Genomic DNA, 23,372 nt, shown 5'->3' with positions numbered 1-23,372 from the left:
CCTGCTGCTTGAGTGCTTCGTGGTCATCTCTGGGCATCAGCCCTGGGCTGGCTGCTGCTGTTGCAGCCTCGTGGTCATGGGCGCACGTGCTCACACCCCAGGAGGCTGGGCCTGGAGTCTGAGTCCAGGAGACCAGGGGCGGGAGGAGGGTTTCTTCCTGGCTCCTGGCAATTCTCCCCCTTGCCTCGGGGTCTCAGATGAGTTGTGGAGCTTTCCGCGCTCCTGACGAGCAGTGTACCAGGCAGATGGCTTGAGTTAAGACACAGCAGCTGCTATAATTCGCCTAAATAAATAAATAGCACGAGCACAAATCTGGATTCCAGTGCCGCATTCCATGTGGCAACTTTTCACGCACAGTGGAGCTCTGGAGACCCCTTTTTGTGTTGGCCAGGAGGAGTGTCCTGTGAGGGAGCTGGTAGCCCCTGTCTCCGGCTCAGGTTTCCTTAAGACCTCCGCGTCCCGCCCTCGCCATGCCCTCTGCGTGCCTCCGTCTCCCGGCTGGCTTACCTAACATCAAGGGGTATCGGGCCACTTAGAGAAGTCGCAGAGCTCCCTGGTGACTGCAGCAGCAAGAGGGGCCGGTGCTGCCCTCCTGGGCACCGGGAGCCAGGCAGGCAGCCTCGGAGAGCTCACCAGAAGCCCCAGCAGATGCACTGGGAACCACCAGATTAACACTGGCAGGAGGGTAGGTGGGCCCCAGCAGTTAGTTGGCGGGAGAAAGAAAAAAGAGGGCACAGGAGTAATGGGGGCACCACGTGCTCTTCCCCCGACACTTGGAGGCTTTCCAGAGGCAGCAGGAAACCTCAGGTTCCACATCCAGATCCCCTCCCTACCGGCAAGAATCAAGACTTCCGTGAACAAAGCAAAATAGAGATGGTTGGCATGTGTGTAAATTCTCGCTGTTGGGCAAAGGAGGCAGGTGGCATAGCCCCGCCAGCGTCTGCCGGGGCAGGGTGATGATGGGAATCATGACAGGTCTCATGTGTTGAATACTTCCCAGAGCTAGACTCTGCCAGCTGCTCGATAAGCATTAATTTAATCCCTGGACCTTCCCTGTGAGGTAAGGATTCTCTATCCCCATTTCACGGAAGAGGAAATAGCCACAGAGAGGCTCAGTCATTGGTCCAGGGCCACACAGCTCATAAGAGATGAAGCCAGGACTCAAACCCAGATCTGTCTGGCCCTCCTATACCACCTTCTCTGAACTGGTCCCCACCAGCCATGTGGGGTACAGGGGACAAGGTGGGTAGGACCCAGGTACCCCAGGTAAGAAGAGAACTTATGTGGCTCTTCTTTGAAATGAGGCCAACACTGTTGAAAACAGAAACATCCGGTTCTCCTTCGCCACCCCCCCCGCCCCCCAGGCAGTGGTCCCAGGCTGAGAAAGCAAAGCCACAGGGGTCTCCAGCCCACAGAAAATTCACCTGTTGGGAGACTATGGCACAGGGGCAAGAACACAGACCTGGGATGATTCGGTCCCTGCTCTGCGCACCCAGAAACCTCAAGCTGGGGAGGGCTGGGGTGGGGGTGTTACTGTTGCCACCGTCATCCAAGGTCCAGTGACTCAGGTCCAGGACGGCACCTTCCCCAGGAGACCGTCTGACTGCTGTCCAGTGGGGACTAAGGCCATCTAACAGGGGTATCTTTAAGCCATTAATTGAGAAAATTAAATATAGTTTTTAAACAACATGTAAATAATGCCTATCTTTCCCCCAGTCTCACTCCTCAGAAGTAAACATTGTTAAGTCTTTAGTGTGTAGTCTTTCATGACTTCTCTCCCTCTCCCCCCCTCCCGCCCCCCGTCCCTCTGTCTCTCTCACTCAAACACACAGACACACAGACACACACACACACACACACACACACACACACACACACACACACACACACACACGTCGGTACACTGTACATCCTGTTGTTACCTGCCTTACTCGAGGACAGCTCTCATGCTAATGCTCGCATTTCCACCTCTCCTTTGTCAAGGGCTGCATGTAACTCTGATGGTACAGATGAGCCATAGTTGATTCAGCCATTTCCCACTTGCTGAGTATTCAGGTTATTTCCAGTTTTTCTCCATTACGGACAGTGCTTCGCTAAGCAGACTTGAACACATAGCCCCACACACGTGTCCAGGCACACACATGCCTTTCTCGAGCCTGGATTTCCAGAGGTGAGAGAATGGCTGGGCCAAAGGCTGGCTGACGTTTCATTTCTACTGCAGGAGTCCCGAACGAGCTCCCCACGCCTCGGACGGTGGACAGGAGGAGGCAGGGGTGAGGACGACCCCTGCATCCCTAACCCCTTTCTCTTCCCCCGCAAGGTACGAGGTGACCTGCCAAAGCTCAGAGATGGCCAAGGACATCGTGGTGCCCTCCTTCGACCCCAAGAGCAAGCACTGTGTGTTTCAAGGTGACCTCCTGCTGTTCAGCTGTGCTGGCGCCCACCCCAGGCACCGGAGGATCTGCCCCTGCCGGGACTTCATCAAGGGCCAGGTGGCTCTCTGTAAAGACTGTCTCTAGCAGCCACCGGCTCGTCCCCGCACGCACTCTCCTGGGAAAGACGGTGGCTCCAGCCCCATCGGGGCAAGGCCGGTGGGCAGAAATCATTCGGGGACTTTCGCCGGAGCCTGAACTCTTTTGGCGGGAGGTCTCGATTTGGTATTGCTCCCGCTGCGGTCGGAGGATCACAGCAGAGTTCTCACCAAAACAAAACGAGAGTCGACATCAGGCCGGGAGCCTGGCTTCTCCCTGGCACAAATTCATTTTTAATTTTGGAGGAGCTACTGTAGGGAGACTGTCTATGCAGCTGCTCCAGGGTAGAAAGAGAATCTCAAGATTCATTTAAATGAAACAAAACCAGAGGAGGAATTGAGCTAGTTGGAAAGAACTTCGTATGGGAACATTCCTAAACCCATTAACTTATTTATTTGGGAGGGAGGGAGGGGGAGCTGGGGAGGGCACAGAGGGATTGATTGCGTGTCTTGTAACTTCTTCGATTTTCCTCTGTTGGCCATCCACCTTCACTATAATATTACTACTCTCTGCTTTGGGCAGGGTGCACTGTGGGGTTGGTGGCATGCTTAAGGGCAGCTATGGGGACCCAGCTCCTCGAAGTGGATGGTGGCAGAACAGAACAAATCTTGTGTGCTTGCCACACGGCAGCTAGGGCACGGGCAGCCCCTGGCGTGCGGGGATATGCCTGTGTGGTCCAGAGAGCCCCCAGGGACCAAAGATGGGCTGCTTTGCAGCGAGAGGCTCCTTTCCTCTGTCCCACCCCATCCCCAGCCGAAAACACACTCGCACCCAAACCCACACCCACATACAACCTTGGCTGTAATTTCTGGTTAGGATTAGAAGAGCTACCCTTGGAGCTCTTGGAGGCTGTGCTCTTTGCCCCTTCAGAGATTTGTCTTCGAGCTGAGATTTCGACGGGAGTGAAGCTGGTCTTAGGGACCACCAGAGCTGGGTTCTAGACGGATGGGCTTGTGTTGTATTCCCTCTAATGTCTGATGTCACTGAAGTCCAGGGAATGGGGCTCTTGGTGAACCCGATGACGGCTCGGGGAGCAAGGGCAGGCATGTGCACTGTCCTGGCCCCTCACCTGTGAGTGTGGGTGCGGCTTGCAAGGGGTAGGAATGTGATGCTGGCTTTTACTCCAGGCACAGATATTTGTGGGGGGCGGCGGTGGTGAGCCGCTTGGCAGGTTGGACCAAACCGTGGAGTCACCCCCACCCCCCCGCTTTTGTGTGAGTTGCCCCGGTCCTGCACACCTCCACCCCGTGCTTCAGTGCTGTGCGTGTAAGCGTGTGTTTCTGCGATGCCCCTGGCATCTCCGTACTGCTAAGAGTGAGCCCTCCTCTCTCTGTGGCGGAACTTCCCCCTTATGAGCTGTCCCGTGATCCGTCCAGCCGTCACTCATGCTTCTGAGTGCCTTGGTCGCCGAGCAGAGCAGCTGGGCAAGGCTAATGGCCTGGGTGGGCCTTCGGGACATGAGGTTAAAGTTAGAATTCTGCTTTCAGAGGACCAGATGGAGTGTGGAGACTTGAGTTATGGGAAGTTAGATTCCGCCTGCTTCTAGATTCTTCTTGGGTGTAAAATTACTATCAAGCGCACAGCCAGCCTTTTTTTCTTAAACCCTCCGTGGGTCTTAATTGCACCTCCCATCTTAGAGAATGGAAGGAGGGAGGAATGGCAGCCGGGGTCTCCCCGACCCCATAGGTGGCCCACATGTGCCAGGGAGAATGCTGGCGGGGATGTCTCTCTGCTCTGAGCGTGGATGCAGGGGCCCGCCCGTCACAACCTGGCTGAGGACAGCAATAAGGATGGAGGGTGCCAGTGCCTGGGTGCCTTGAAGCTTTGCAAGGGCGGTTTCCCGCAGTGGGAGGAAACAACTGCTATCCCTGCTGTGGGGAACTGCTTTTCCCTACAGATGGGACTCCTGGCTGCAGCCTCGCTGGTGGCAATTTGCTTGAGGGCCCAGGTCTGCAATTCCTGGGCCGGTGCTGCCCTCTTCTGGGAGCTTCCAGTGCTGAGGACATGAGTGCCGGTGTTTGACCAGCAGGGGGCGCCGGCGGGCCGAGACCTTTTTCCCACCCGGCCAGATAAAGCCATTTTGTGAGAGAGCTGTTACAGCCAACCCAGGAACTCTGAAAGCAAGGAAGTTGGAAAACCCTGTTCTCAGCAAGATGCTGTGCCGGGCTTGTGTTCCAGAAGCTGCAGAGATTGTTTGCTGGCTGACCCTGAGCTCAGGGACTCTCCGCCTTCTGGAGAATTCCTCTTCTTCAGGTCAGGACTCTCAGGTCAGGCAGCCAGGAGAGCACCTCCCCCATTTGAAGATTCCTGTGGCTTCCCCCCATTTCTAGTAATGGAAGTAAGCCAGAGCTCTCTGCCCGCAGGGCTGCTGCTCCTGGGGCAAAGAAACCCACACTCCAGTTCTTGAGGGCATTATGAACAGAGGCGGCAACACTGAATGTATACTGGCTCTCAGGCCTCCACACACGTGGCCCAAGTCTGGTCAACGACCCAAGAGGACATTGGGATAGGGACCTCCATCTGCCCTGCACAGGAAGGGGTGCGATTCCTACCTGCCCTGGGAGAGGAAGGCACCTCTCAGAGTGTGGGCTGGGAGCCTTCGATGGTTTTGCCAATGCCGATCTTAATAGAATCCTAAACCAATTAATTGGTAATTGATGACAATTCCAATCAGGATTAGTGTCTTCTTGTGCTCTGAGCATCTCTCATCTCTTGCCTGGTCTTTAGTTTTCGTACATTTTTTTCCTAAAAGATTTGGGTTTTTTTTTTTTTCCCTCCACTGTGATCCTAAGTTCTTAAAAAAAAAAAAAAAAAACAACTCGAGGGAAAACATTTAATTTATTAAAGGAGAGAAAGCTTTCCTTTGAAATGTAAAGACTTTCAGGAATAAAAGTTCCTGAAAGGGGAAACACTTCTCCCGCCAGTAAACACCTCATTTATTTCCTGTATGTAATTCGATTTGCACAAGTACAATTGGAGAAGCTTTTTGCATTTTTGCTTAGATTCGGTTTTGTCACTGCTTATAGTTTACTTTTTGTGTGTTTTGCTGTACGTTTGGAGATATTTCTTTGGTGATATTTATTTTTTCTCTGAGGTGCCTTTTCACTTTTCTTTCGGGTTCGTTTTTGGAATGTGGGGTTGGTTTTTGGAATCTGGGTTTTGTTGAAGGAAGCTAGCAGACTCCTCCAGCTTGGAGATAGGACATGCCCTGGCATCACTGCGGGCAACTCAGGCTGGGTGCCGGAAATGCCCTCCAAGCCCCCCACCCCGGGCCATAGTGTAGGGGCACATACACCCCCATGAAGCCATGAGAACCCCCAAGAAAAGGTCTGACTTTCTCCAGACCAGCCCATACTTTCCCAGGCTGCTCGGCCAGGTCTTCCGGTTTGGGAACTGCTGGTTGACACGTGCCACCCCGGGAGCTTGGTGAGGTCTGGCCGCAGCAGAAAACCAGCCCTACCTGAGGGGTTGCACTGAAGGGAAGCAGGCCCTGCTGAACTCATGGAAGCACTGGCCCAAAACCACTTCATCTGGTTAGCAGGTTGAAGGGGAAGAATACGCACCCCCTTTTTTTGTTTCTTTGGCAAACGTGGGGTTCGATAAAAGTGACTACTCAGCTTCCCGGTAAGCTCACTTTGGGGCGCCCCAGTGCAGCTCACTGGTAGTGAAGCCACGAGTGTGACCAGGTAGACAGAAACTGTTCTGTTTATGGGTGGATTTGTGCTTTTTAGACCAGACCAAGGCAGGCCACCCCGTTCTCCGAGGTGGTTTACCTAGATTGTGTATTTAATGGGAACATTGCCACCCTCTCCCATGGCCCCCCGCAATTCTTGATTTAAAAAAAAAAACGTCTGTTAACGACAGGCTCAGTTGTGTTACTCTCCCATGCCTGGAATGTTGTATTTATTGAAAAATATTTTCATTTCTACACTGGCTTCATTCTAACCCCATCCATCCCTATGGGGCTGCAGAGCACCTTCGTGTGAAGAGCTGGATGGATGTAGAGAGATTCAGACTTCTTTAGGAAGGTAGGAATTTCCTAAAGCACAGGGCGGGTTCCTTTCCTTCTTGTGGGCTTCAACAAAAAAATGGAAAACCAAGTTTTTATAGCAAAAGGCCAAATTAGCTGTCTAGTGTCCGATGCAGAAAAAAACTACCCTAGCGTTCTTAGCACTTAGGGTTTTTGTGAGGATTCAGTTTAGCAGTGAATTAGCAGTGTTTAGCAGTGTCTGGCATATAGTAAGCCCTAGTGAGTGTTAAATATTGTCGTTATTCGCCTTTCATAAAATTCGAGAAAAAAAGAGCTGAGCTCACTTCCTATCCTTGATTCAAAAGTAATACCTACGGGAGAATACTCCCAAGTTGATGGAATGTTGTAGGACGTAGTGGTGGCAGATACCTGAGTCCTGTGTCCACCCTGCTGGTTAAAATGTACTGACTGGAAAATACGCCTGACTGCAGCCCCAGATGGAACTGGGCCGCAAGAATTAGCAAACTGAACATAAGAGGGTGACCTCTGGCCACATGCTGTGGACCGCACCCCACTCAGCTTCTGGACCCTTCCAGGGTTTTGCTTTGCAGAACTTGGTGAGCTGGAAATTAAAATGAATTCTCTGACTGTCCCCTTAAAGTTACCCATCTTTCTCTGAAATGCAATGATAGAGGCGTTTCTGTTTTTTATTGAAGGGGAAAGGAATGACCAATTGAACTTAATCGCTCCCCAGGAAGCCCCTTTTGGCGCCCCCTGCTGGCCAGGGTGGCTCCTGCACTGTCCAGTCCAAGAGGATCAGTCTCCCAGGCTGGTTAGTTGTCACGTTTCTCTCACATTAAAGGTTATTCTATGGGGGTGGTGGGGGCGTCTTCAGAGCTCCAAGAGGCTACTCGGGGCTTAATGTTGTTTTCCCAGATCACCTGAATGTCAGTCCGCTTTTTTTTTTTTGGCGGGGGTTGGCGGGGGCGGGGGGGGGGGTTAGTTTCAGCCTCTTGCTTCCCTAGATAGGTTTAGAGTTTTATCTCCTCTCCTATCTATCTTGGCCCTATTCTGCATAGATTGCATTTGTGCAAAATGGAGGAATATGTTGGAGTCTGGTGTCTTTTTCAGATCCTTTGGATTCTCTTCAGCTGAATCAGCATTTAAGATTGGAACTTACCTTCTTCAAAGCATCATTTCCTCTATTCTTCCCAGATCTTGTGGCGCCTTCAGATTACCCCCCAGCCCCCTGCATCCGGTGAGGCACGACAAAGGGATGCAAGGGCAGCCGTGCGCTCGTGCGTCGGGCAGGGCCCCATCTGGGTCCGTGGGGGGCAAGGGTGGTCCTGGAGGCTCAGAGCCTTGGCGGTGCTGGAGGGCTCCCTGGGCCAGCCGGCCAGGAACCTAGCACAGGCAGCCACCTCTGGCGCAGCTGAGATGGAGCAGACGTGGGATGCCTTTGCTCACCGGCCTACCTGGGTATGAACAAGAGTGGAAGTCTATGCCAAAGGAGATGGTGACGTCCTTTCTGCTGTAGTTGCTGTCACAGCCTTGATGTCTGTAAGCTAATGGCCATTCGCGTCTGTGTCTTCAGCCAGCTCCTGGTACAACCATTTTCTACTGTTCACTTCTGGGGTTAAGTAGTGCGGGATTCTGCAAATAAGGTGTTGCTGTCAAATGTACTGTACCGGCGTAGAGAGCACTGCTTTGTTTTCCACTGTTGTAGAGAAAACTAGGGAGAACTTTATTTTTCAATAAACTTTTCTTGTGTGACAGATGGAAGTGACTTGGGGACGGGGCGGGCGGGTACCAGGGCGCCAGCAGGACCCCGTCCAGCTGCATCCCCCAGCGGTGGCAGCTGCCGACTGCGTTTCACCGTTTGCAGGTACACTGCCGAAAATGCTGATAGGAAGGTAGGTTTAAGGAATTGGGGAGGTGGGGGGCTCCCTATGGAACACCCTTTCCTTTGCATCATCACACCCACGTTGACACTAATTGCAGAGCACGCTCACCTAGAAGGGAATTGAGTTTGCAGGTAGACTGTTGTTTGTTTTGTAGGTAACTGTACTACATCAGATGTTTAAAAATCTTGAAGGATGTGCTAGCAAGATAGCCCTTAAGAGGCTATCGGAGGGCTTATTAGACCTGGAACATGCTTCCCCACTTCAGAGAGAGCACTTTGACCCCAGGGCTCAGTGTGGTTAGGCACAGGCCCTGGGAACAAGGAAGTTCAAGTTCATGCTCCCACCGGGGGCTTGTTGTGGGGATGGTGGAGGGCCGTGATGCAGCCTCTCCGAAGCTGGTGAACCTTCTGGTCGCTGCCCAGAGCAGAGACACCAAGGGAGACAGCCTGCATGTTTGATGGGACACACGTCCCCAAGGAAGGTGAGCATAACTGGAGTGCCTAAGTTTGGGGGCTGCCACGGCATAGCTGTCAGTCACAATGGGAACTATATTAAACAGTAAATACAGGGAGAAAACCTGCAGAAAAGAAACCTATTGAATCTTGCATTTCCCAGACCTGGACAGTGTCCATCTCTTCTGTGCAACATGGTAACAGCCCAATAGAATATGCCTCAAAATGCCGTTGGTTTAATCGGATGCTTTCAGCGTGCCTTCCTCTCCAAGGTCAGTGACCTCTTAGGACCACACCACCTTCCCTTCCGGGGCCTAAGGTAGCTGGGGGGGGGGTGGTCAGCTCCAGGCACCACCACATGGACGTATGTGGCTACTCTCTCTTCCCCTCCCTGAGCGGGGGGTAGGACTGACCCCTGCCCCCCCCCCCCGACAGACACCCCGTGCTTCACCCACAGCAGTGACAACCTTTACCATCACGTCCCCATACCGTACAAAACAGGTCAAGGTCTTTATTGGTCACCGTCGCCCGGACAAGCAGCAGTGCTAGAGGTACAGAATGTTGCGTGTGGGGAGACCGTTTTTGTGTGTGTGTGTCTTTAACAGAATCTATGCCTAACGCTGCATAAACCGAGAACAGCCTGTTCCTTACTACGTGAACAGACTGAAATGTACCATTACCACGTCACACAGCATATAGATACATATATGGATAGATTATATAATTATTTATTACAAATAAACTAGTTTCACACCTCTCCAAAAGGGATCCTGTGTTTACACGTACGTTCGGGTTCTGAATGTACAAGGAAAGGTCAGGGGCTGAGTTCGACCATGCAGAAGCTCACACATCTATCACGAAGCACTTTAAAAATAGAATGGTCTCCTCCTTCAGAACAAATCTGGTGTTTAGATTGAGGATTAGTAAAACAGTACGAAATGAATGAAATACATGGACAGAAATTAGGAAGTGATAAAGGGGTGAGGGACCAACGGGTACGGTCTCCTCTTAAAATCTGCCAGGAGACTCCGGGCCCACGTGGAGGACCGAGGAGGTGAGTCCGGGGAGCTGCTCTCCATTTGCGGCTGGGAGCATCCCAGAGGCATTCCACCAAGCAGACGTCGTATCCTCCCCACACGAACCTTTTTACTGCAGAAGATGGAAAAGGTCAGTCCTCCCGCCGGAGACGGGGTCCTGCTCCGTGCTCATGGTCCTGCGGTGTTTGGCGGGGGCAGTGGCGGGAAGCAGTGCGGTCCGGCCTGCTGGGGAGACCTGGTTCCCGTGAGCACAAAGAAAGTGAACGTTCAGTTAAACATCAGTACCGTCTGCCTGCATGGAAACCTCTGGTGGCCCTGACAGTCCTCATGCGGATGCAGGGCAGCCGGCCCCGGCCTCCTTCACTCAAACATCTCGTAGTGGCGCGTCTGCCTCACCCTGGGCACCATGTCGATGAGAAGCCTGCGAAGAGAAAGGCCAGTCACCCCAACACAGACCCTCCGCAGCCCTGGGCTTGAGCACTTGGGAAACAGATGGGGGCTTTGTTTTTTTATAAATATAATTCACATACTATAGAATTCCTACAATTCAGCGGTTTTTAGTACAGGCAACCATCACACCCACCTAATTCCAGAACATTTTCATTGCCCCCCCCCCCCCCCGAGAAACTCCATGCCCTCTAGCGGTCACTCCCCACCCCATCTTCCCCCGACACCACAAACGTACTCTCAATCTCCATGGATTTGCCTATTGGGGATAGTTCCTATAAGTGGAATCATTCAAGATGTAGCCTCTGGCAACTGGTTTCTTTCATTGTTTTCGAGGTTCATCCATCTATCAGTAGCATGAATCGGTATTTCATTCTTTTTACGGCTGTATAAAATACTCCACTGCATAGCTCTACCACATCTTATTTATCCATTCATCAGTTAATGGACGTTTGGGTTCTTTAAAACCCGCATACGTTGGGCATACGAGTTGTCTCTACTTTTTTGCCCACTGTGAATAATGCCACTATAAATGTTCATGCATAGGTGTTTGCATGGATGTGTTTTCGTTTCGCTGGAGTATATACCAAAGGGTGGGATTGCTGGGTCAAATGGTGGCTCCGTGTTTTAACATTTTGAGGAACTGCTAAACTATCCCCAAAGCGGCTGAACAATTTACATGCCCACGGGCAAGATGCGGAGGTTCCGATGTCTCCACATTCTCACCAACTCTTACTGTGTCTTTTATCATAGCCATCGTAGTGGGAGAGAGGAGGCATGTTAACATTTAAAAGCTCAGCACCTTTGAGAAACTGTTCTCTTTTCAAAGGCCGACTCCAGCCTAGATGCTGCATGCAGAGCCAGCGATGCCTGCTGGGCACTTCTTCAGTGACAGGCCTCAGGCTGGGCTAGAACCAACTCTACATGTAGCCCTCCTGCACCAGAGTCCCTTTTGTAAAAAGTTCTCTTAAGTGTGAGGTCCCGGCATCTGTAGCAGGTGGCAGAGGGGACTTTAAGGGTGAGGACAGCCCCACAAATGCCTCCCTGGTGCATCATCACGACCCTCACTATAGAGACGGAAAGGGGCACAAATCTTTAGGCACGAAGGGTTAAAAAGGGAGGACCGTTCAGTGAACTATAAAAGACAGCACACAAAAGTGGACCCTTTGTGACTGAAAGCCTAGGCCCCTGGTCCAAGTCCTTGCCTCACTCCTGTCCTAGCCCCCAGAGTATGTGACGGCTGCAGGGGGCTTTTCCAGTCTCCTGACCTCCCCCGGGGGCGGGAGGGTCACAGGTACAAGACATGATCGTCAGGGCTGGGGAATAAAGCACCCGTGGCCGCCCGGAGAGCAAAGAGGAAACAGCACTTACTTGACCCCGTAGGCGAATATGGTGAGGCCGATCAGCACCCCGATGCTGCCGTCCAGGTACCAGACCGCCGAGTTGTGCTTGAACACCTCTGCGCTCAGCAGAATGGAGAAGCCCATCACGGCCCCCACGAGGGAGTTAAACCCTGGAAGAGAAGCAGAGAGGGCCTGAGGGCAGTGCCCAGTGAACTTGCTTAGCCACCAGGAAAACTACCAAAATGCCAGGCATGCCTCTGCATCCCGGAACGCGTACTGGAAGGGATGTTCCAGAAGCACTTCTCGGGTGAGAGCCACCACCTCAGACACCCACATGGTTTGACAAATCTCCGCTCACACGTCACCAGAGACCTCCCTGGAGGGAGCTGTCACCCTCACCGTCCATCCCCTGCCAGCCACCATGCCCAAGTGACAGCCTGTGTATGGCTCCTGTCGTCTTCCTCCCATGCCCCAGGGACACAGGCCTCCAGAGGGGCAGGGGCACCAGGCCTGCCAAACACACAGGGGACACTCAATACTCAGTGACTCACACCTGTCCAGTGTCTGCTGGGCAAGTACAGAGCTGGGGTCGTCTCAACTCTGAAGTCAGATTATCACCCTCGTTTTACCAATGAGAAAACTAAGTTGAGCAGAGTGAGTGAGGGTTAAGTAAACTGACCAGCGTTATACAGATTGAGAGGGGGCAGGGCTGGGATTCTACCTGAACCCGTGTGCTTTTTCTCTGCCGTGTCTCCTAAGTCACCCAAGGATTTTTCACTCTCCGGGAAAGAAATGCATAGACTAGCATTAGCTACCTGGTTGCAGAAAGGGCAGTCCAACCGGAACTGGAGCTAACAGACGTTGATCACCGTCTCCTTTCACACACGTCACCTCAGTGGGTCCCCACAACTGAGGCATCGCACTTCCAGTCTACCTGTGGATTTTCCAAGGCCACATGGGAAGGGAATGGTTTAGAGGGGCACCTGGGGTCTCGCCGTGCTGAGAGCCACAAGGCTGCTCGCCTGCCCCAGCGTAACTGGGGCCTGAGAGCAGCTGCAGGTCCACACTGCCCGGTGGTCCCCTGGCAGCTGCCCATGCAGGCCAGTAACCTCTCCAACAGCAGGCCTGCTCCGTTCCCTGGCAACTCCACCTGGGTAAAGGCGCCATGCTTCTGCTGAATAACCTTAAATGCATTCACTGTGGGCTGCACCACTGCGGGGGTGTGGGGTGTTCTAAATGAAGAGCAGAGGGACAGGAAGAAGAGTGTAGGGTAGAGATGACTTAGGCCAAGCCTTTCTCAGGATCCACGGGGTGCACCTCGACAGGCGGCCCCTCAACAATGGGACCGAGATGAAGCTGGGCCTGCAAGGACATCTCATTGCCTGTTGCATCACACCCTCAAATCTCCATCATCTCCCCACTCCAGGTCTCAGCTGAGGACTCGGCCTTGTACTTCTTCGAGCACACAGGTTCAGACACCAACACCTCATCTTCGCAACACCAAGTCCACCGCCCGCCTATGCCGGCTGCGCTCACATACTCAGCTGCTTCTCCAGTTACTGCCATTCCTATGTAAGACTGGCACCTTCATCCCTGTCCACTGAAGGGCTTTGCTCTTGAATTTCTTCTCCCTCTCCTGGGTCACTCCCACCGGGATAAGTCTTAGCATCATCACCCACCTCCACCTCCTTCCTGGACCCACCACGATCCCCATTCACTACCGCCCTTCGCAGAACTCCCTGGAGAGCTGGCTACCCCATCACACCTCCCATTCTCTCTTCACCCCGTCCCACTCAGGTCCCGCCCTCCGCCCAGCGCTGCCCTGGTCCTGGATGGCTCCCGGCTGCCACAGGCCATGCTTAACGCCTCGTCCTCACTGGACGCCCTCCTAATAAGAACACGTCTCTTCAGCCTCAAGTGACGCCGCGCTCTGCTGCTTTCCCGCTCTGCACCCTCGCTGGTCCTTCTCAGTCCCGTTTGCTAGACCCTCCTCCTGGAGCCCATCTGCATGCCTGGCTTAGTCCCCTGAACACTTCCTCTGCCATATTCTCCGGCCAGGTTCTCACCTCCATCCCATAAGCCCGCATCTCCCTAGCTCTCCTTCGTCCTGACCTTTGCCCTCAGCTGCAGACATATAAGCATCTCAAACTGAACACGCTCAGGGCAAAAACTGCTGCCTCCCAACGACTCACCCTCCGGCCACCCTCTCTGCAAACAGCGCCCCCGTCCACCTAGCTGCCGAAGCCAAACATCTAGGAGCCCAGCCTGGACTTTCCTCACATCCCGAAACTCGTCCACCCGGCAAGTCATCCTTGCCACCTGTCACCCCCCAAACACGCCCCCCGTCTACCCCCTTCCCGCTGCCCCTCCTGCCCGCATCCCCCATCCTCTCCATGATTCCCCTCGCGGCAGCCAGACCTCTGTAGCGAACAGCAGCCCGGTTCTAAAAACCATCCAGACTCTTCACGGCCGGCGAGTCCTGCGGTGACCAGCCCCTCCCTCCTCGGCCGCACCAGGCCCGCCGGTCCGCTCCTCGGCCCACGCTCCAGCCACGCCGCAGCCTGCAGCGGCCAGCCCCGGCCTCGCCCCTCGTCCTGGTGCCTCCTCCACCTGGACTCAGAGCCCCTAAGGCCGCCCCTCCCTCCCCCGGCCACACCCTCCTACCCGCGCGCCCTTGCTGCTGCTTCGCGGTTCTCCGTAACAAGACATTTTTACCATTTTTCTTTTTGCAGACATCCCTGTTTCCCACCAGAAATGTCCGCGTAAGGACAGGAGTTTTGTGTCTGTCCTTCCTCTGCTCCAAGTCCCAGCACAGGGGCTGGCACTTCTCGGGGACTCGACTGATTGCTGCATTAAATACTGAGTTAACGGACGGAGGGAGGGGGGAGGGGAAGGCATGGACCTGGCCTTAGCCGTGGACTCCCACCTGCCGGGCTGGGCCGTCCCGAGGGAGAGAGGAAGCCACCGCTGCCCAGGCTCTGGGGGCCTCCCTGCCGAGGCGGGCCTGCGGCTACAGCTCTGGGGAGACAGCCCCCCGAGAGGTGGAGGATTTACCCCTGAACTTCAGGGTGTGGTCTGGGGCCCCCTGGAGAGCCAACCTTCCCCACTCGCTTCCCAAGGCTTTTCCACAAGCTTCACACCCGGCGGAGCCTTCCAACCCAGTTTCACCTCAATACAGGTGACACGGGTTAGCAAAGGCAAACCCCTCCACCTTCCTGCCACCGGGGACCATATCCTCCAGACGCCAGTCCAGGGAACTGGGTGGAGAGAGGGGCCGGGACTTGCTGGGAGCCTGCGGCGGGTGAGGGCTATTCCAGGCGGGGCCTCCACCTGCCCTGCCGTGTCTACCTGGGGATCCTGACCCACCGTCTGCAGGGAGCACTTGTACCCCTCCCCCAAGGCCTCCACTGCAGACAGCAGACCTGACAAAGAGCTTTCTCTGGGTGCCCTGTGGGTAGCGGGAGGGCAGGGCTGGCATCAGCTTCACCTGAGATGTGTCCCACCAGTACCAGGTCCCAAGGCCAAATCTCTAAGCCTTCCACCTTCGACCGACAGGAGACAGGCGCCCTTCCCCGTGCTACGTCCTGGCCTCCCCTTCTCAGGGCCGCCCGGGGACAAGGCTGCAACCCAGGCCCCTGTGGTGTTAGTTTCCGTGGCTCCTCCGGGCTCGCTCACCTCTAGACGATGGGGAAAAGCAGTCAGCGTGCTCCCCTTCTCTGTTGGCCGTGCGGCTCATGTAGCTGACTCCACTCCGCCCTTGTCACCGCAGAGTCTCTCCCAGCTCCTCGCACGCAGAGCGCTTTGGAGCTCCCCACTCTCTGTCCTGCCCATGGTTTGGGCCTCTGCATATCACACCCTCAATTCTGCTTCCATCTCTCCCCAAGGAGGGGGACGGCGGGCCCGCTCTGAGACGGGGGAGGCCGTATTTCTCTCGTCTCTTGATACATCAGGATCATCAAGATACTTCCCCTCTCCCATTAGTAGAGGCTGGCATTTACCCTCTTGCGTCCGGCTGTCCCTCGAATCTCCCTGTTCTTTTCAACAAATGGAATCAGACCAGTCCTCTTAAAAGAAGTCTCTGCAGCCCACGCCTTTTCTCAGAAGGCCACCAAAAGCGTCCTCAGAGACCACTACCCTGTCAAGGGGCTACCTGGGCTGGAGTTTACCTCTCAGGCCTCAAGTTGGGGGAATTCTGTTTTGGGGGGTGGCTACAGGAAAAAGGCAGAGACGAGCTGGAGATGGCTGCTGCCCCAGGGCAGACTGGAATCCTTCATTCTTCTTTCCCTGTCTTTGCCGTGGGTACCAGTGGGCCCCCGGGGCCCCCAGAGAAGCCCGGAGGAGCTCAGAAAGGCTGCAGAGGGTGGGAGGTTCCCCCAGACAGCCACTAGATGTCCACTCACTCCACCAAGTCACCGGGCTCTGCCAGCCCAGCACCCACCAGCCTCTCCTTTCCACAGTGGGGGGACCCACCCACCCCATGCAGACTCCGGATGGTTCACAGCTGGTGGAAACTTTCACCCTGTTCACCCACACCTTCCAGGAGTCTCTGACCTGCTCCGCTCTGCCCACCTGTGGTTGTGACGGAGCCTGACTCATTTCAGCTGCACCTCTTATGAGCCTGTGCGGGGACACTGGAAACGGCACACCCGGGCTGGGGGACGACTCCGTACCCACCCTGCGGCCCTCCTTCAGAATTTTAGAGGCTTCCTAGCGGCAGCTACTCCCCAGGAAGGACACTGAGCCCACAGGCCACCCATCTTCCTAACGAGGCACACAAGGCCCCATCGGTCACTCACCTCTGGGCCGCTGTCCGCACCCCACCCAGGCCCACATGCTTGTTCCATCTGCCTGTTAAAGCCAGGGCTCTTGCCAAAAATAAACGCCGTCATCATCTTAGAAAACAAAACAATGTCTCGGGCGATCTGGATTAGAGGCTCTAACAGTCTGGCGTTGATGACTAGACAAGAATCTGTGTAACGAAGCACCTATTAATTGTATGCAGGAAATTCTGATTCAAAGTCGTTCATGGACTTGAAATCCACCACAGACTCTTGATACTTTAGAACAGCCAACCCAGGCCCCTCAACTCGGGTTTCCGGCTGTCCTGTGGGCAGCGCTGGAGCCCGGCTGCTGGCCCCTCGTTCAGAACTCCCCCCGGGTACCTTTCCACAATCTTCCTCTGTCTGATTTGTAGTATTAACTTGCCTGGCCCCCTGCCCTGGGCCAGACCAACAGTAACGGCAGGCATGGCTCCCGAAGCCCAGGCGGGCCCCGACCTCCCCACGTGAGGGAAGAACAGAGAGCAGAAACTTACAGATGGTTCCCTACTTCTGCTCATCAATGAATGAGGAAAATCGGGATCCCAGACAAGGCAATTCGCAAGAGGCTGTAATTACTGCCGCCTATTTAGCTGACACTCCCACCAAGCGGGGGACTGCAGAGTGCGACAACCATGCCCCCTGATGGCGGGGAGGGGGCCCTCACGGGTGACAGCCTAGGGGACCGGGGTGCTGCCTCAGCTCTTTGCAATAGTGCCCTCTCTGTCTTGCTCTGCCGGTCTGTCTCTCCTCAACCTCCACAGCCAATTCATCCCCAAGCCCTGCCCATGTTATAAATATCGCCGACCCTTCTTCCCCCATTCCCCCATATCTCCCCCTCCCCGACCCAGGCCACCACCCCGAGAGCTCCCCTCCCTGAGTCCTCTCCGCTCCGTTCTCTACCTTGATGGCCACAAGTCTCCTTTAAAAACATCCATCATGTCACCTCGTCTGTTTAAACATTTAGCAAAACATCCAAAATCCCACCCTTGACCTAACGTGCTGAATGGTCCGCCCTCGCCCACGCGTCGGGGCCCCTCATATCCTCCCTTCCTAACTCTCCCCCCGCAGATGCCCCAGGCTCCCTTTTCCGCCTGTCGGTGGAACAATTTTCACTTAAACCACCCACTTCTCTCTGTAATGACCCCTCTCCCTGGGTCAAGAGTAGGACGGAAGTACTGCTTATGCAGGTGGATGGTTTTGTATGTGAAAATGATGACATCAGGAGTTATTTCATTAGAAAACACATACTTCTCATCAGGGGCTTCTCTTACATCACACAAAATGGCGGGACGTTAGAACGAGAGAAGCCTGAAGAGAAACAGCATCTGGAACGCCTGTAAGGCGTTAGGTGAAGTCACCGGTCGAGGGAGGGGCACCCACGGTTCTGAGAAGAAGGGGCTCAAGCCCCGTGGTCATGGGTAGAGAGGGGACAGGGCCTCCTGCCTGGCGGCCTGGGAGGAAGGCGTGACTGCTGGGTCCACGTTCAGGCTCCCGGCCCAGTGTCTCAGCTGCAGTCATCTGAATACAGAAAGTGCTGGTATCTGTAAGTCAGAGGGGCTCTCTGACTTACGGGATCAACTCAGGGCAGACAGAGGAGCGCCTGCTGGGTACTCACCACCCGGAGCCCCGAAAACTGTGCTGACTGGTACAGCTTCCCCCAGGCCGGCCTTCCCGTCCCTCGTGTGCAAGGTAAAGAGACTTCGAAAGGAAGGAACAGTACACGTCGCTGGAGATTCAAGGTCCAGCCAGACCTCTGCTCTGTTCAGGCCTAAAGGGTGCAGGCAGAGCTGCGGCCCTCAGAGCAACAGAAAAGAACCTGGAAGGTGGCCTGGAGAACCCACACCCAAACTCCTGGTTCCTGCTCTCAGCACAAGGCCGCCTGTGCTCTCATTCCTAAAAAAAGGAGGATTCCACAGCCAAAGGAGGCGTTTTCTTTTCCAGCTTAAAAAACACCAGACCACGAAAATCACACGGAGCGAACACTTCTCCCCCAGTCCTGGAAGCGTCACTTTGACCTCCTGCCTGCCTGCCCCACCGTGCAGAAGTCCAGCTCCACACACGGCAGTGCATCAGCACGGGATTAGGAGTCCAAGTCCACACCGTGTCACCATGCTCGTCACTTGGGAGAGAAGGGCCCCCTCTGACCGCCGTCCGCCCCGTCCTCAACAGATAACAGCTACCCACACATGACTGCGCCCACGTATTGCACATAGGAGAGAACCCTGAGAATCTGAGGAGGGAGCGGTGCTTTCCTTAAAAAAGAAATCATGGGAATTCCCTGGCGGTCCAGTGCTTAGGATGCAGCACTTCCACTGCTGGGGCCCGGGTTCAATCCCTGGTTTGGGAAGTAAGATCTCACTGGCTGTGCAGTGCAGCAGGGGGAAAAAAAGAAAAAAAAAGAAAAAGAAGAAAGAAAACGGGAGGGAGGGAGGGAGGGAGGGAGGGAGGGAAAGAAAAACCTAACGATCTCTGCTCTACTTTGTGCAAGCATATCCACCAACCCACCAGCTTTTACCCTTGGACCTCCCACCCCAGGGCACAGGGGCTCAGGTCGCTACTCCCACAACCCCCAGAAACTTCCCACGCTCCAGGATAAAGAAAAAGAAGACAGGCAGGCAGTAGTGTCCATCATGTTTCTAGTTTACATGCCAGCACTAGTTTGCAAAAAACGGAAAGGTGCTTTTTCTACTTTCACACATCCTTCTCTGGCAGCCCAGAGGCCAACGCGGGAAGCTCCTCCTGGCCCACAGGACGCAGAGGGACGCCTCCACCTGGCTTGGGTCTTGAGCAGAGAACACGCGGCTCATTTCCCTGGCAAAGCCCTGGTCACTGCAACTTGAACTCCCAGGTAAGCGTTTCACTAGCTGGAGGGGGAAATGGGCGTGGAGCGTTCACCAAGGAAACCTGCACGGAATCCAGGGAAGACATTTACTTTTTATTTGGAGCAATGCACATCAAATGCAAGGCTCTGGGAAGCCCTTTGTGCTCCATGATCAAGAGCCTGGGGAGCCCTGAGCCACCCTGGTAGGAGGTGCCGGTGGAGGTGATTCAGGAAGAGTGTATTCAATTCCTAGGGCACAAGACATCTGCCCTGACAGGAAACCCTGAGAATCACTAAACAGCCTGGGTGGAGGGGAGGGCAGTGAGGAACAGATTCCGAATTGTTGAGCTCTTCTGCGAGACGAGCAGCGAAACGTGACCCAAACAGCACCTCCCCTCACTGTGAGCTCAGCCCCTAGACACACTGGCCTTACTCACCATCGGTTATGAGGGCTCTGCTGGTCAGAACCTTCCCCAGCATAAACTTCAGCACAGCCAGGATGCTGCAAAGGATCCCACTTAAAATGGAGACGCTGAACAGGAAATCATCCTAGAAGAGAAAGTTCCAGATTTCAACACTTCAGCTCAGGCGAGAGCAGATTGCAAACCACTGGCCTTTGTTCCCAGAACAAATCGTCAGTGGAGTGCGCTGCCACCAGGTGGGGTGTATTGCTTGTTTTTACACCTCAGTTACCTGTGTCACTGGGAATCGAAACAGATTATCAAAAACGAATAATCCAGACTTCTATTTCCTTAGAAACCGATTACATACTTCTCTTCCTGTAGGAGATTCCCCTTCCCGCTATTCTGCCAAGATGGTTGGCAATCACTGATCAGTAACGGAGTCGGTCAAATGCTAAAAACAGTGACTTCTATGTAGAGTTTTCCATGGAGAAGTCAAAGAGCAGCTGACTGCGAAGTCTGGAACGTGTAAGTACACCACTGGCCTAAGAACAGAGCCAGCTGAACTTGCCATGGGGTCCATCACGGCTGGAGCTACTTATAACCATATTTTTTCCTTAACCTCGCCCAAGCAACTGGAAGTTCATATATAGCCTTCAAGGTGGGAAAAGGTATCTAAAAATAAAGTCTGCTATTGATGTTATCTTAGCACTTCCTATAAGTTGTTAGCTCACCTTTGCAAGCAAATGCATGAGTCATATGAGTCTCATATGCAAAAGCGAGTAGCCTTATCCCATAGGGCCTCTCAGCTTCGGGTTCCCAGGCATCACTCCCATGAAACACAGCCTCCAGAGTCCCCAATATTAAAATGCCACGGCCAGCAAAAATCTCATAAAGCATCACATATACTCAAAGAAATAGGATTCCTTACGCTGTTTATTAATCAAATAACAGAACGCTGGTAAGAGGGAAGACAGCCTGTTTCCCCGGGTTCAACACTCAGCAAAGTGATCTGAAAAATCACCTTGCTGGAAACAGGGTATCCTACAAAACGTCAAAGCATCTCCCCCAAGGGAACTAAGATCCCACATGCCACACGGTGCAGCAAAAAAACAAAAACAAAAAGCACCTCCTCCACAGCACTGATCGACGGTGGTTGGTTTTAACAGATGTCCACAAATCCTGTGCTACTCCCTCCCCAAAAAGGCGCAGCTTAATTCCCTCCTCCACCGAGCGTCGACTGGACTCATGCCTCGTAGCTAACAAACAGAATTAAGAGAAGAGGAAAGTAGTGACTTTACAGGGGGGAAACCCAGTAAGTGACCAAGATGAGCGTGACCATGCATAAGTGATGCTGCTATCATGTGCCTGCAGACGGCATGGGACGTGAAGAAGAAGAAGGCCTCTGGGTGTTCTACCCCGAATCCATAACCTCAGTTGAATCGTGAAAAACCATCACACAAACCCATGCTGAGGACAGTCTACAAAACACCTGAGCACTACTTCTCATACATGTCAAGGTCATGAAATTTCAAGGTCGTGAAAGGAACCACCGAGAAATTGTCACAGATTGGAGGCTAAGGAGATGTGAGGACGAAATGCCACAGAAACAGAAAAGGTCATTACATGGGAAAGCCGGAGAAATCAACGCAGAGGCTGGAGTTGTGTTAATACTGTTGTCATTCCCTAGTTGAGGTAATGGCACCCTGGTTACCTGCGTGAGACGTTAACCTTAGGGGAGGCTGGAGGAAGGGAATATGGGGCCCCTCTGTAATGTCTTTGTAACGGATGTATAAATCTGAAATTATTTCAAATTTTGAAGTTTTTAAAAACAATCACCTCACTGAAGTTTCACTTCCTCAAATGAGCAGTAAGGACTGTGCCAGACCTGGCCTCTGGACAGATCCCCAGTCCCTGCTGGTGCATGAAGTTAACGCACCAGGGGCCACGGGGGCGGGCGGTGGGGAAGGACCCCCAAATCCAAGCTCTCTTCCTGCAGAAACTCAGTCTAATTATGGGGGAGGGTGCCCATAAGAAAAAAAGGCAAACATGATAAAGGAATCAAGTACCAACATAGACCCAGATGCAGATAAGATTCAAAAAGCCTAAGTTGGTGGGACTTCCCTGGTAGCGCAGTGGCTAAGATTCCACGCTCCCAATGCAGGCGGCCTGGGTTCCATCCCTGGTCAGGGAACTAGATCCCACATACATGCCGCAACTAACAGTCCGCATGCCGCAACTTAGGAGTCTGCCTGCAGCAACTAAGAACTGGTGCAACCTAATTAATTAATTAATTAATTTAAAAAAAATAAAAAGCCTAAGTTGGGAGACTGAGGCAGTCCATTAAATACTGTGAGGCCCCAGATCAAGAAGGTGAATTCTCACTTTGCTCACCCCATGCCTAAAGCCTTTCTGGCTTCACCCGATCTGTTGGCAAAGCCCTCATCCCTACATGTTCAGAGATAGAGAAAGGCTGTGTTCACCCCATCCAGGTCCCAGGGAGCTGGGGGTTGAGGTTCCGCTCCCAGCCCCAGATGCACCCTGAGAAGAGCCAGCATGGCTTTGCTGGTCCTCCCCTGGGTCTGCTAACCCGGGGAGCAAACTGCTGAATGGGGGCTTGGCTGACAAAGGGCAGTGATCCGCCAGCAGATCTTTGCTCAAATCTAGACTACATTGCTTACTGGGGAAACAAGCCCAAGCTCTCAAATCTCAATTCTCTCTTCCATAAAGAGCAGCGTGATACCCACAGCCTCCAGCAGGCAGCTGGTGTGCAATAAAATGTAGCAACTGTTATTAAAGGCCCCAAACGCATTACCCACACACTCACTCATTCCACCAAACAGCCACGCTAGGTGCTAATGGTGAGCCCCAAAGTATGGTAAGCATCGCTATAAAAGAAACCATAGGGAATTTATTACCTAGAAAGAAGCACACATGGTACAATGTAAAAAAACGTAAGAGAAACTATGATTGAGGTCCACAGCGGCTTATCAAGGGTGAAGGGGTGTTTGGAACCCATCCTTCACCTTAGAGAAGCCTCCCATGGACTGGAATCCCGGAGGAACGGGAGATGGGGTTTCTGATGTAATCAAGTATAACAGAAGCATTGTATGACAGTTAAAGGCACCGGAGCAGAAGCCTCACTTAATAACTGTGTGACTCTGGGCAAGTCACAGAACCGCCCCCCCTCCTCCGTTCACGCATCTGTAAAATGCAAAAAAAGAAGAGACCTGCCACCCCTGGTAGCTGTGTAGTGTATCCACGGGGATCAGCAGGAACTATGTTTCCTGGAATGCCCTTGCTAGGTGTTTCCAAGTTACACTCGGCCACCAGAGACACCTGTGTGAGATTCAGAAGGTGGAGGTGAAGTGGCGGCCCCTCGTCCCTGAAGGCAGGTACAGGGCACCAGGTACTGTCGTGCACGTGTTGTTGATCCACTGGGTCAGCCTGGGGATGGGGTAGAAGCCAGGTCCTCAGCTTTGCCAGCTCCCACTGGATCCCCTCCTCCAGCTTCTCTGAGTCCTGAGCCAGCCATGTGTGCAGCTTCATGACACAGGCTTCCTCTGCAGGTCACCCGTGTCACCGAGGCTGAGACCGTGAGGGTCAGATGTGGATTCAGGCCGCTTACAGGGTCCCAAGTTTTCCT

The 23,372-nt window shown here is 53.6% G+C and overlaps 2 protein-coding genes across 3 annotated transcripts in view; one reads left to right on the top strand and one right to left on the bottom strand.

The window, feature by feature from the left end:
- MGAT5 (alpha-1,6-mannosylglycoprotein 6-beta-N-acetylglucosaminyltransferase) overlaps positions 1–8,274 on the top strand; it is a 119,097-nt gene extending 110,823 nt beyond the window's left edge. Inside the window, exons 8-9 of one of the 2 annotated variants that reach the window (XR_016394178.1) lie at positions 2,321–7,333; positions 7,633–8,274. Coding sequence is in view for 1 of the 2 variants with exons in the window: in XM_089916885.1 (XP_089773011.1) it covers positions 2,321–2,519 (199 nt within the window). In the remaining variant the exon portion in view is untranslated. Of the gene's footprint in view, positions 1–2,320; positions 7,484–7,632 lie in introns of those variants that run through there. The other variant, XM_089916885.1, reaches the window with a different exon arrangement.
- A 268-nt stretch (positions 8,275–8,542) lies between these two features.
- Positions 8,543–23,372, bottom strand: part of TMEM163 (transmembrane protein 163) — a 250,867-nt gene continuing 236,037 nt past the window's right edge. Inside the window, exons 6-8 of the mRNA XM_022569576.2 lie at positions 19,763–19,874; positions 11,713–11,854; positions 8,543–10,315 (exon numbers count right to left, since the gene is read on the bottom strand). Coding sequence (XP_022425284.1) covers positions 10,255–10,315; positions 11,713–11,854; positions 19,763–19,874 — 315 coding nt within the window. The 3' untranslated portion in view covers positions 8,543–10,254. The remainder of the gene's footprint in view (positions 10,316–11,712; positions 11,855–19,762; positions 19,875–23,372) is intronic.

Source organism: Delphinapterus leucas, chromosome 8 (genome assembly GCF_059928025.1).
Source record: "Delphinapterus leucas isolate spDelLeu-1000000601 "Yukka" chromosome 8, BTC_Dleu_Yukka2, whole genome shotgun sequence".
In the NCBI taxonomy this organism is placed as follows: domain Eukaryota; kingdom Metazoa; phylum Chordata; class Mammalia; order Artiodactyla; family Monodontidae; genus Delphinapterus; species Delphinapterus leucas.
The sequence above is the reverse complement of the archived record's forward strand: the minus strand, read 5'-3'. Positions and strand labels throughout refer to the sequence as shown.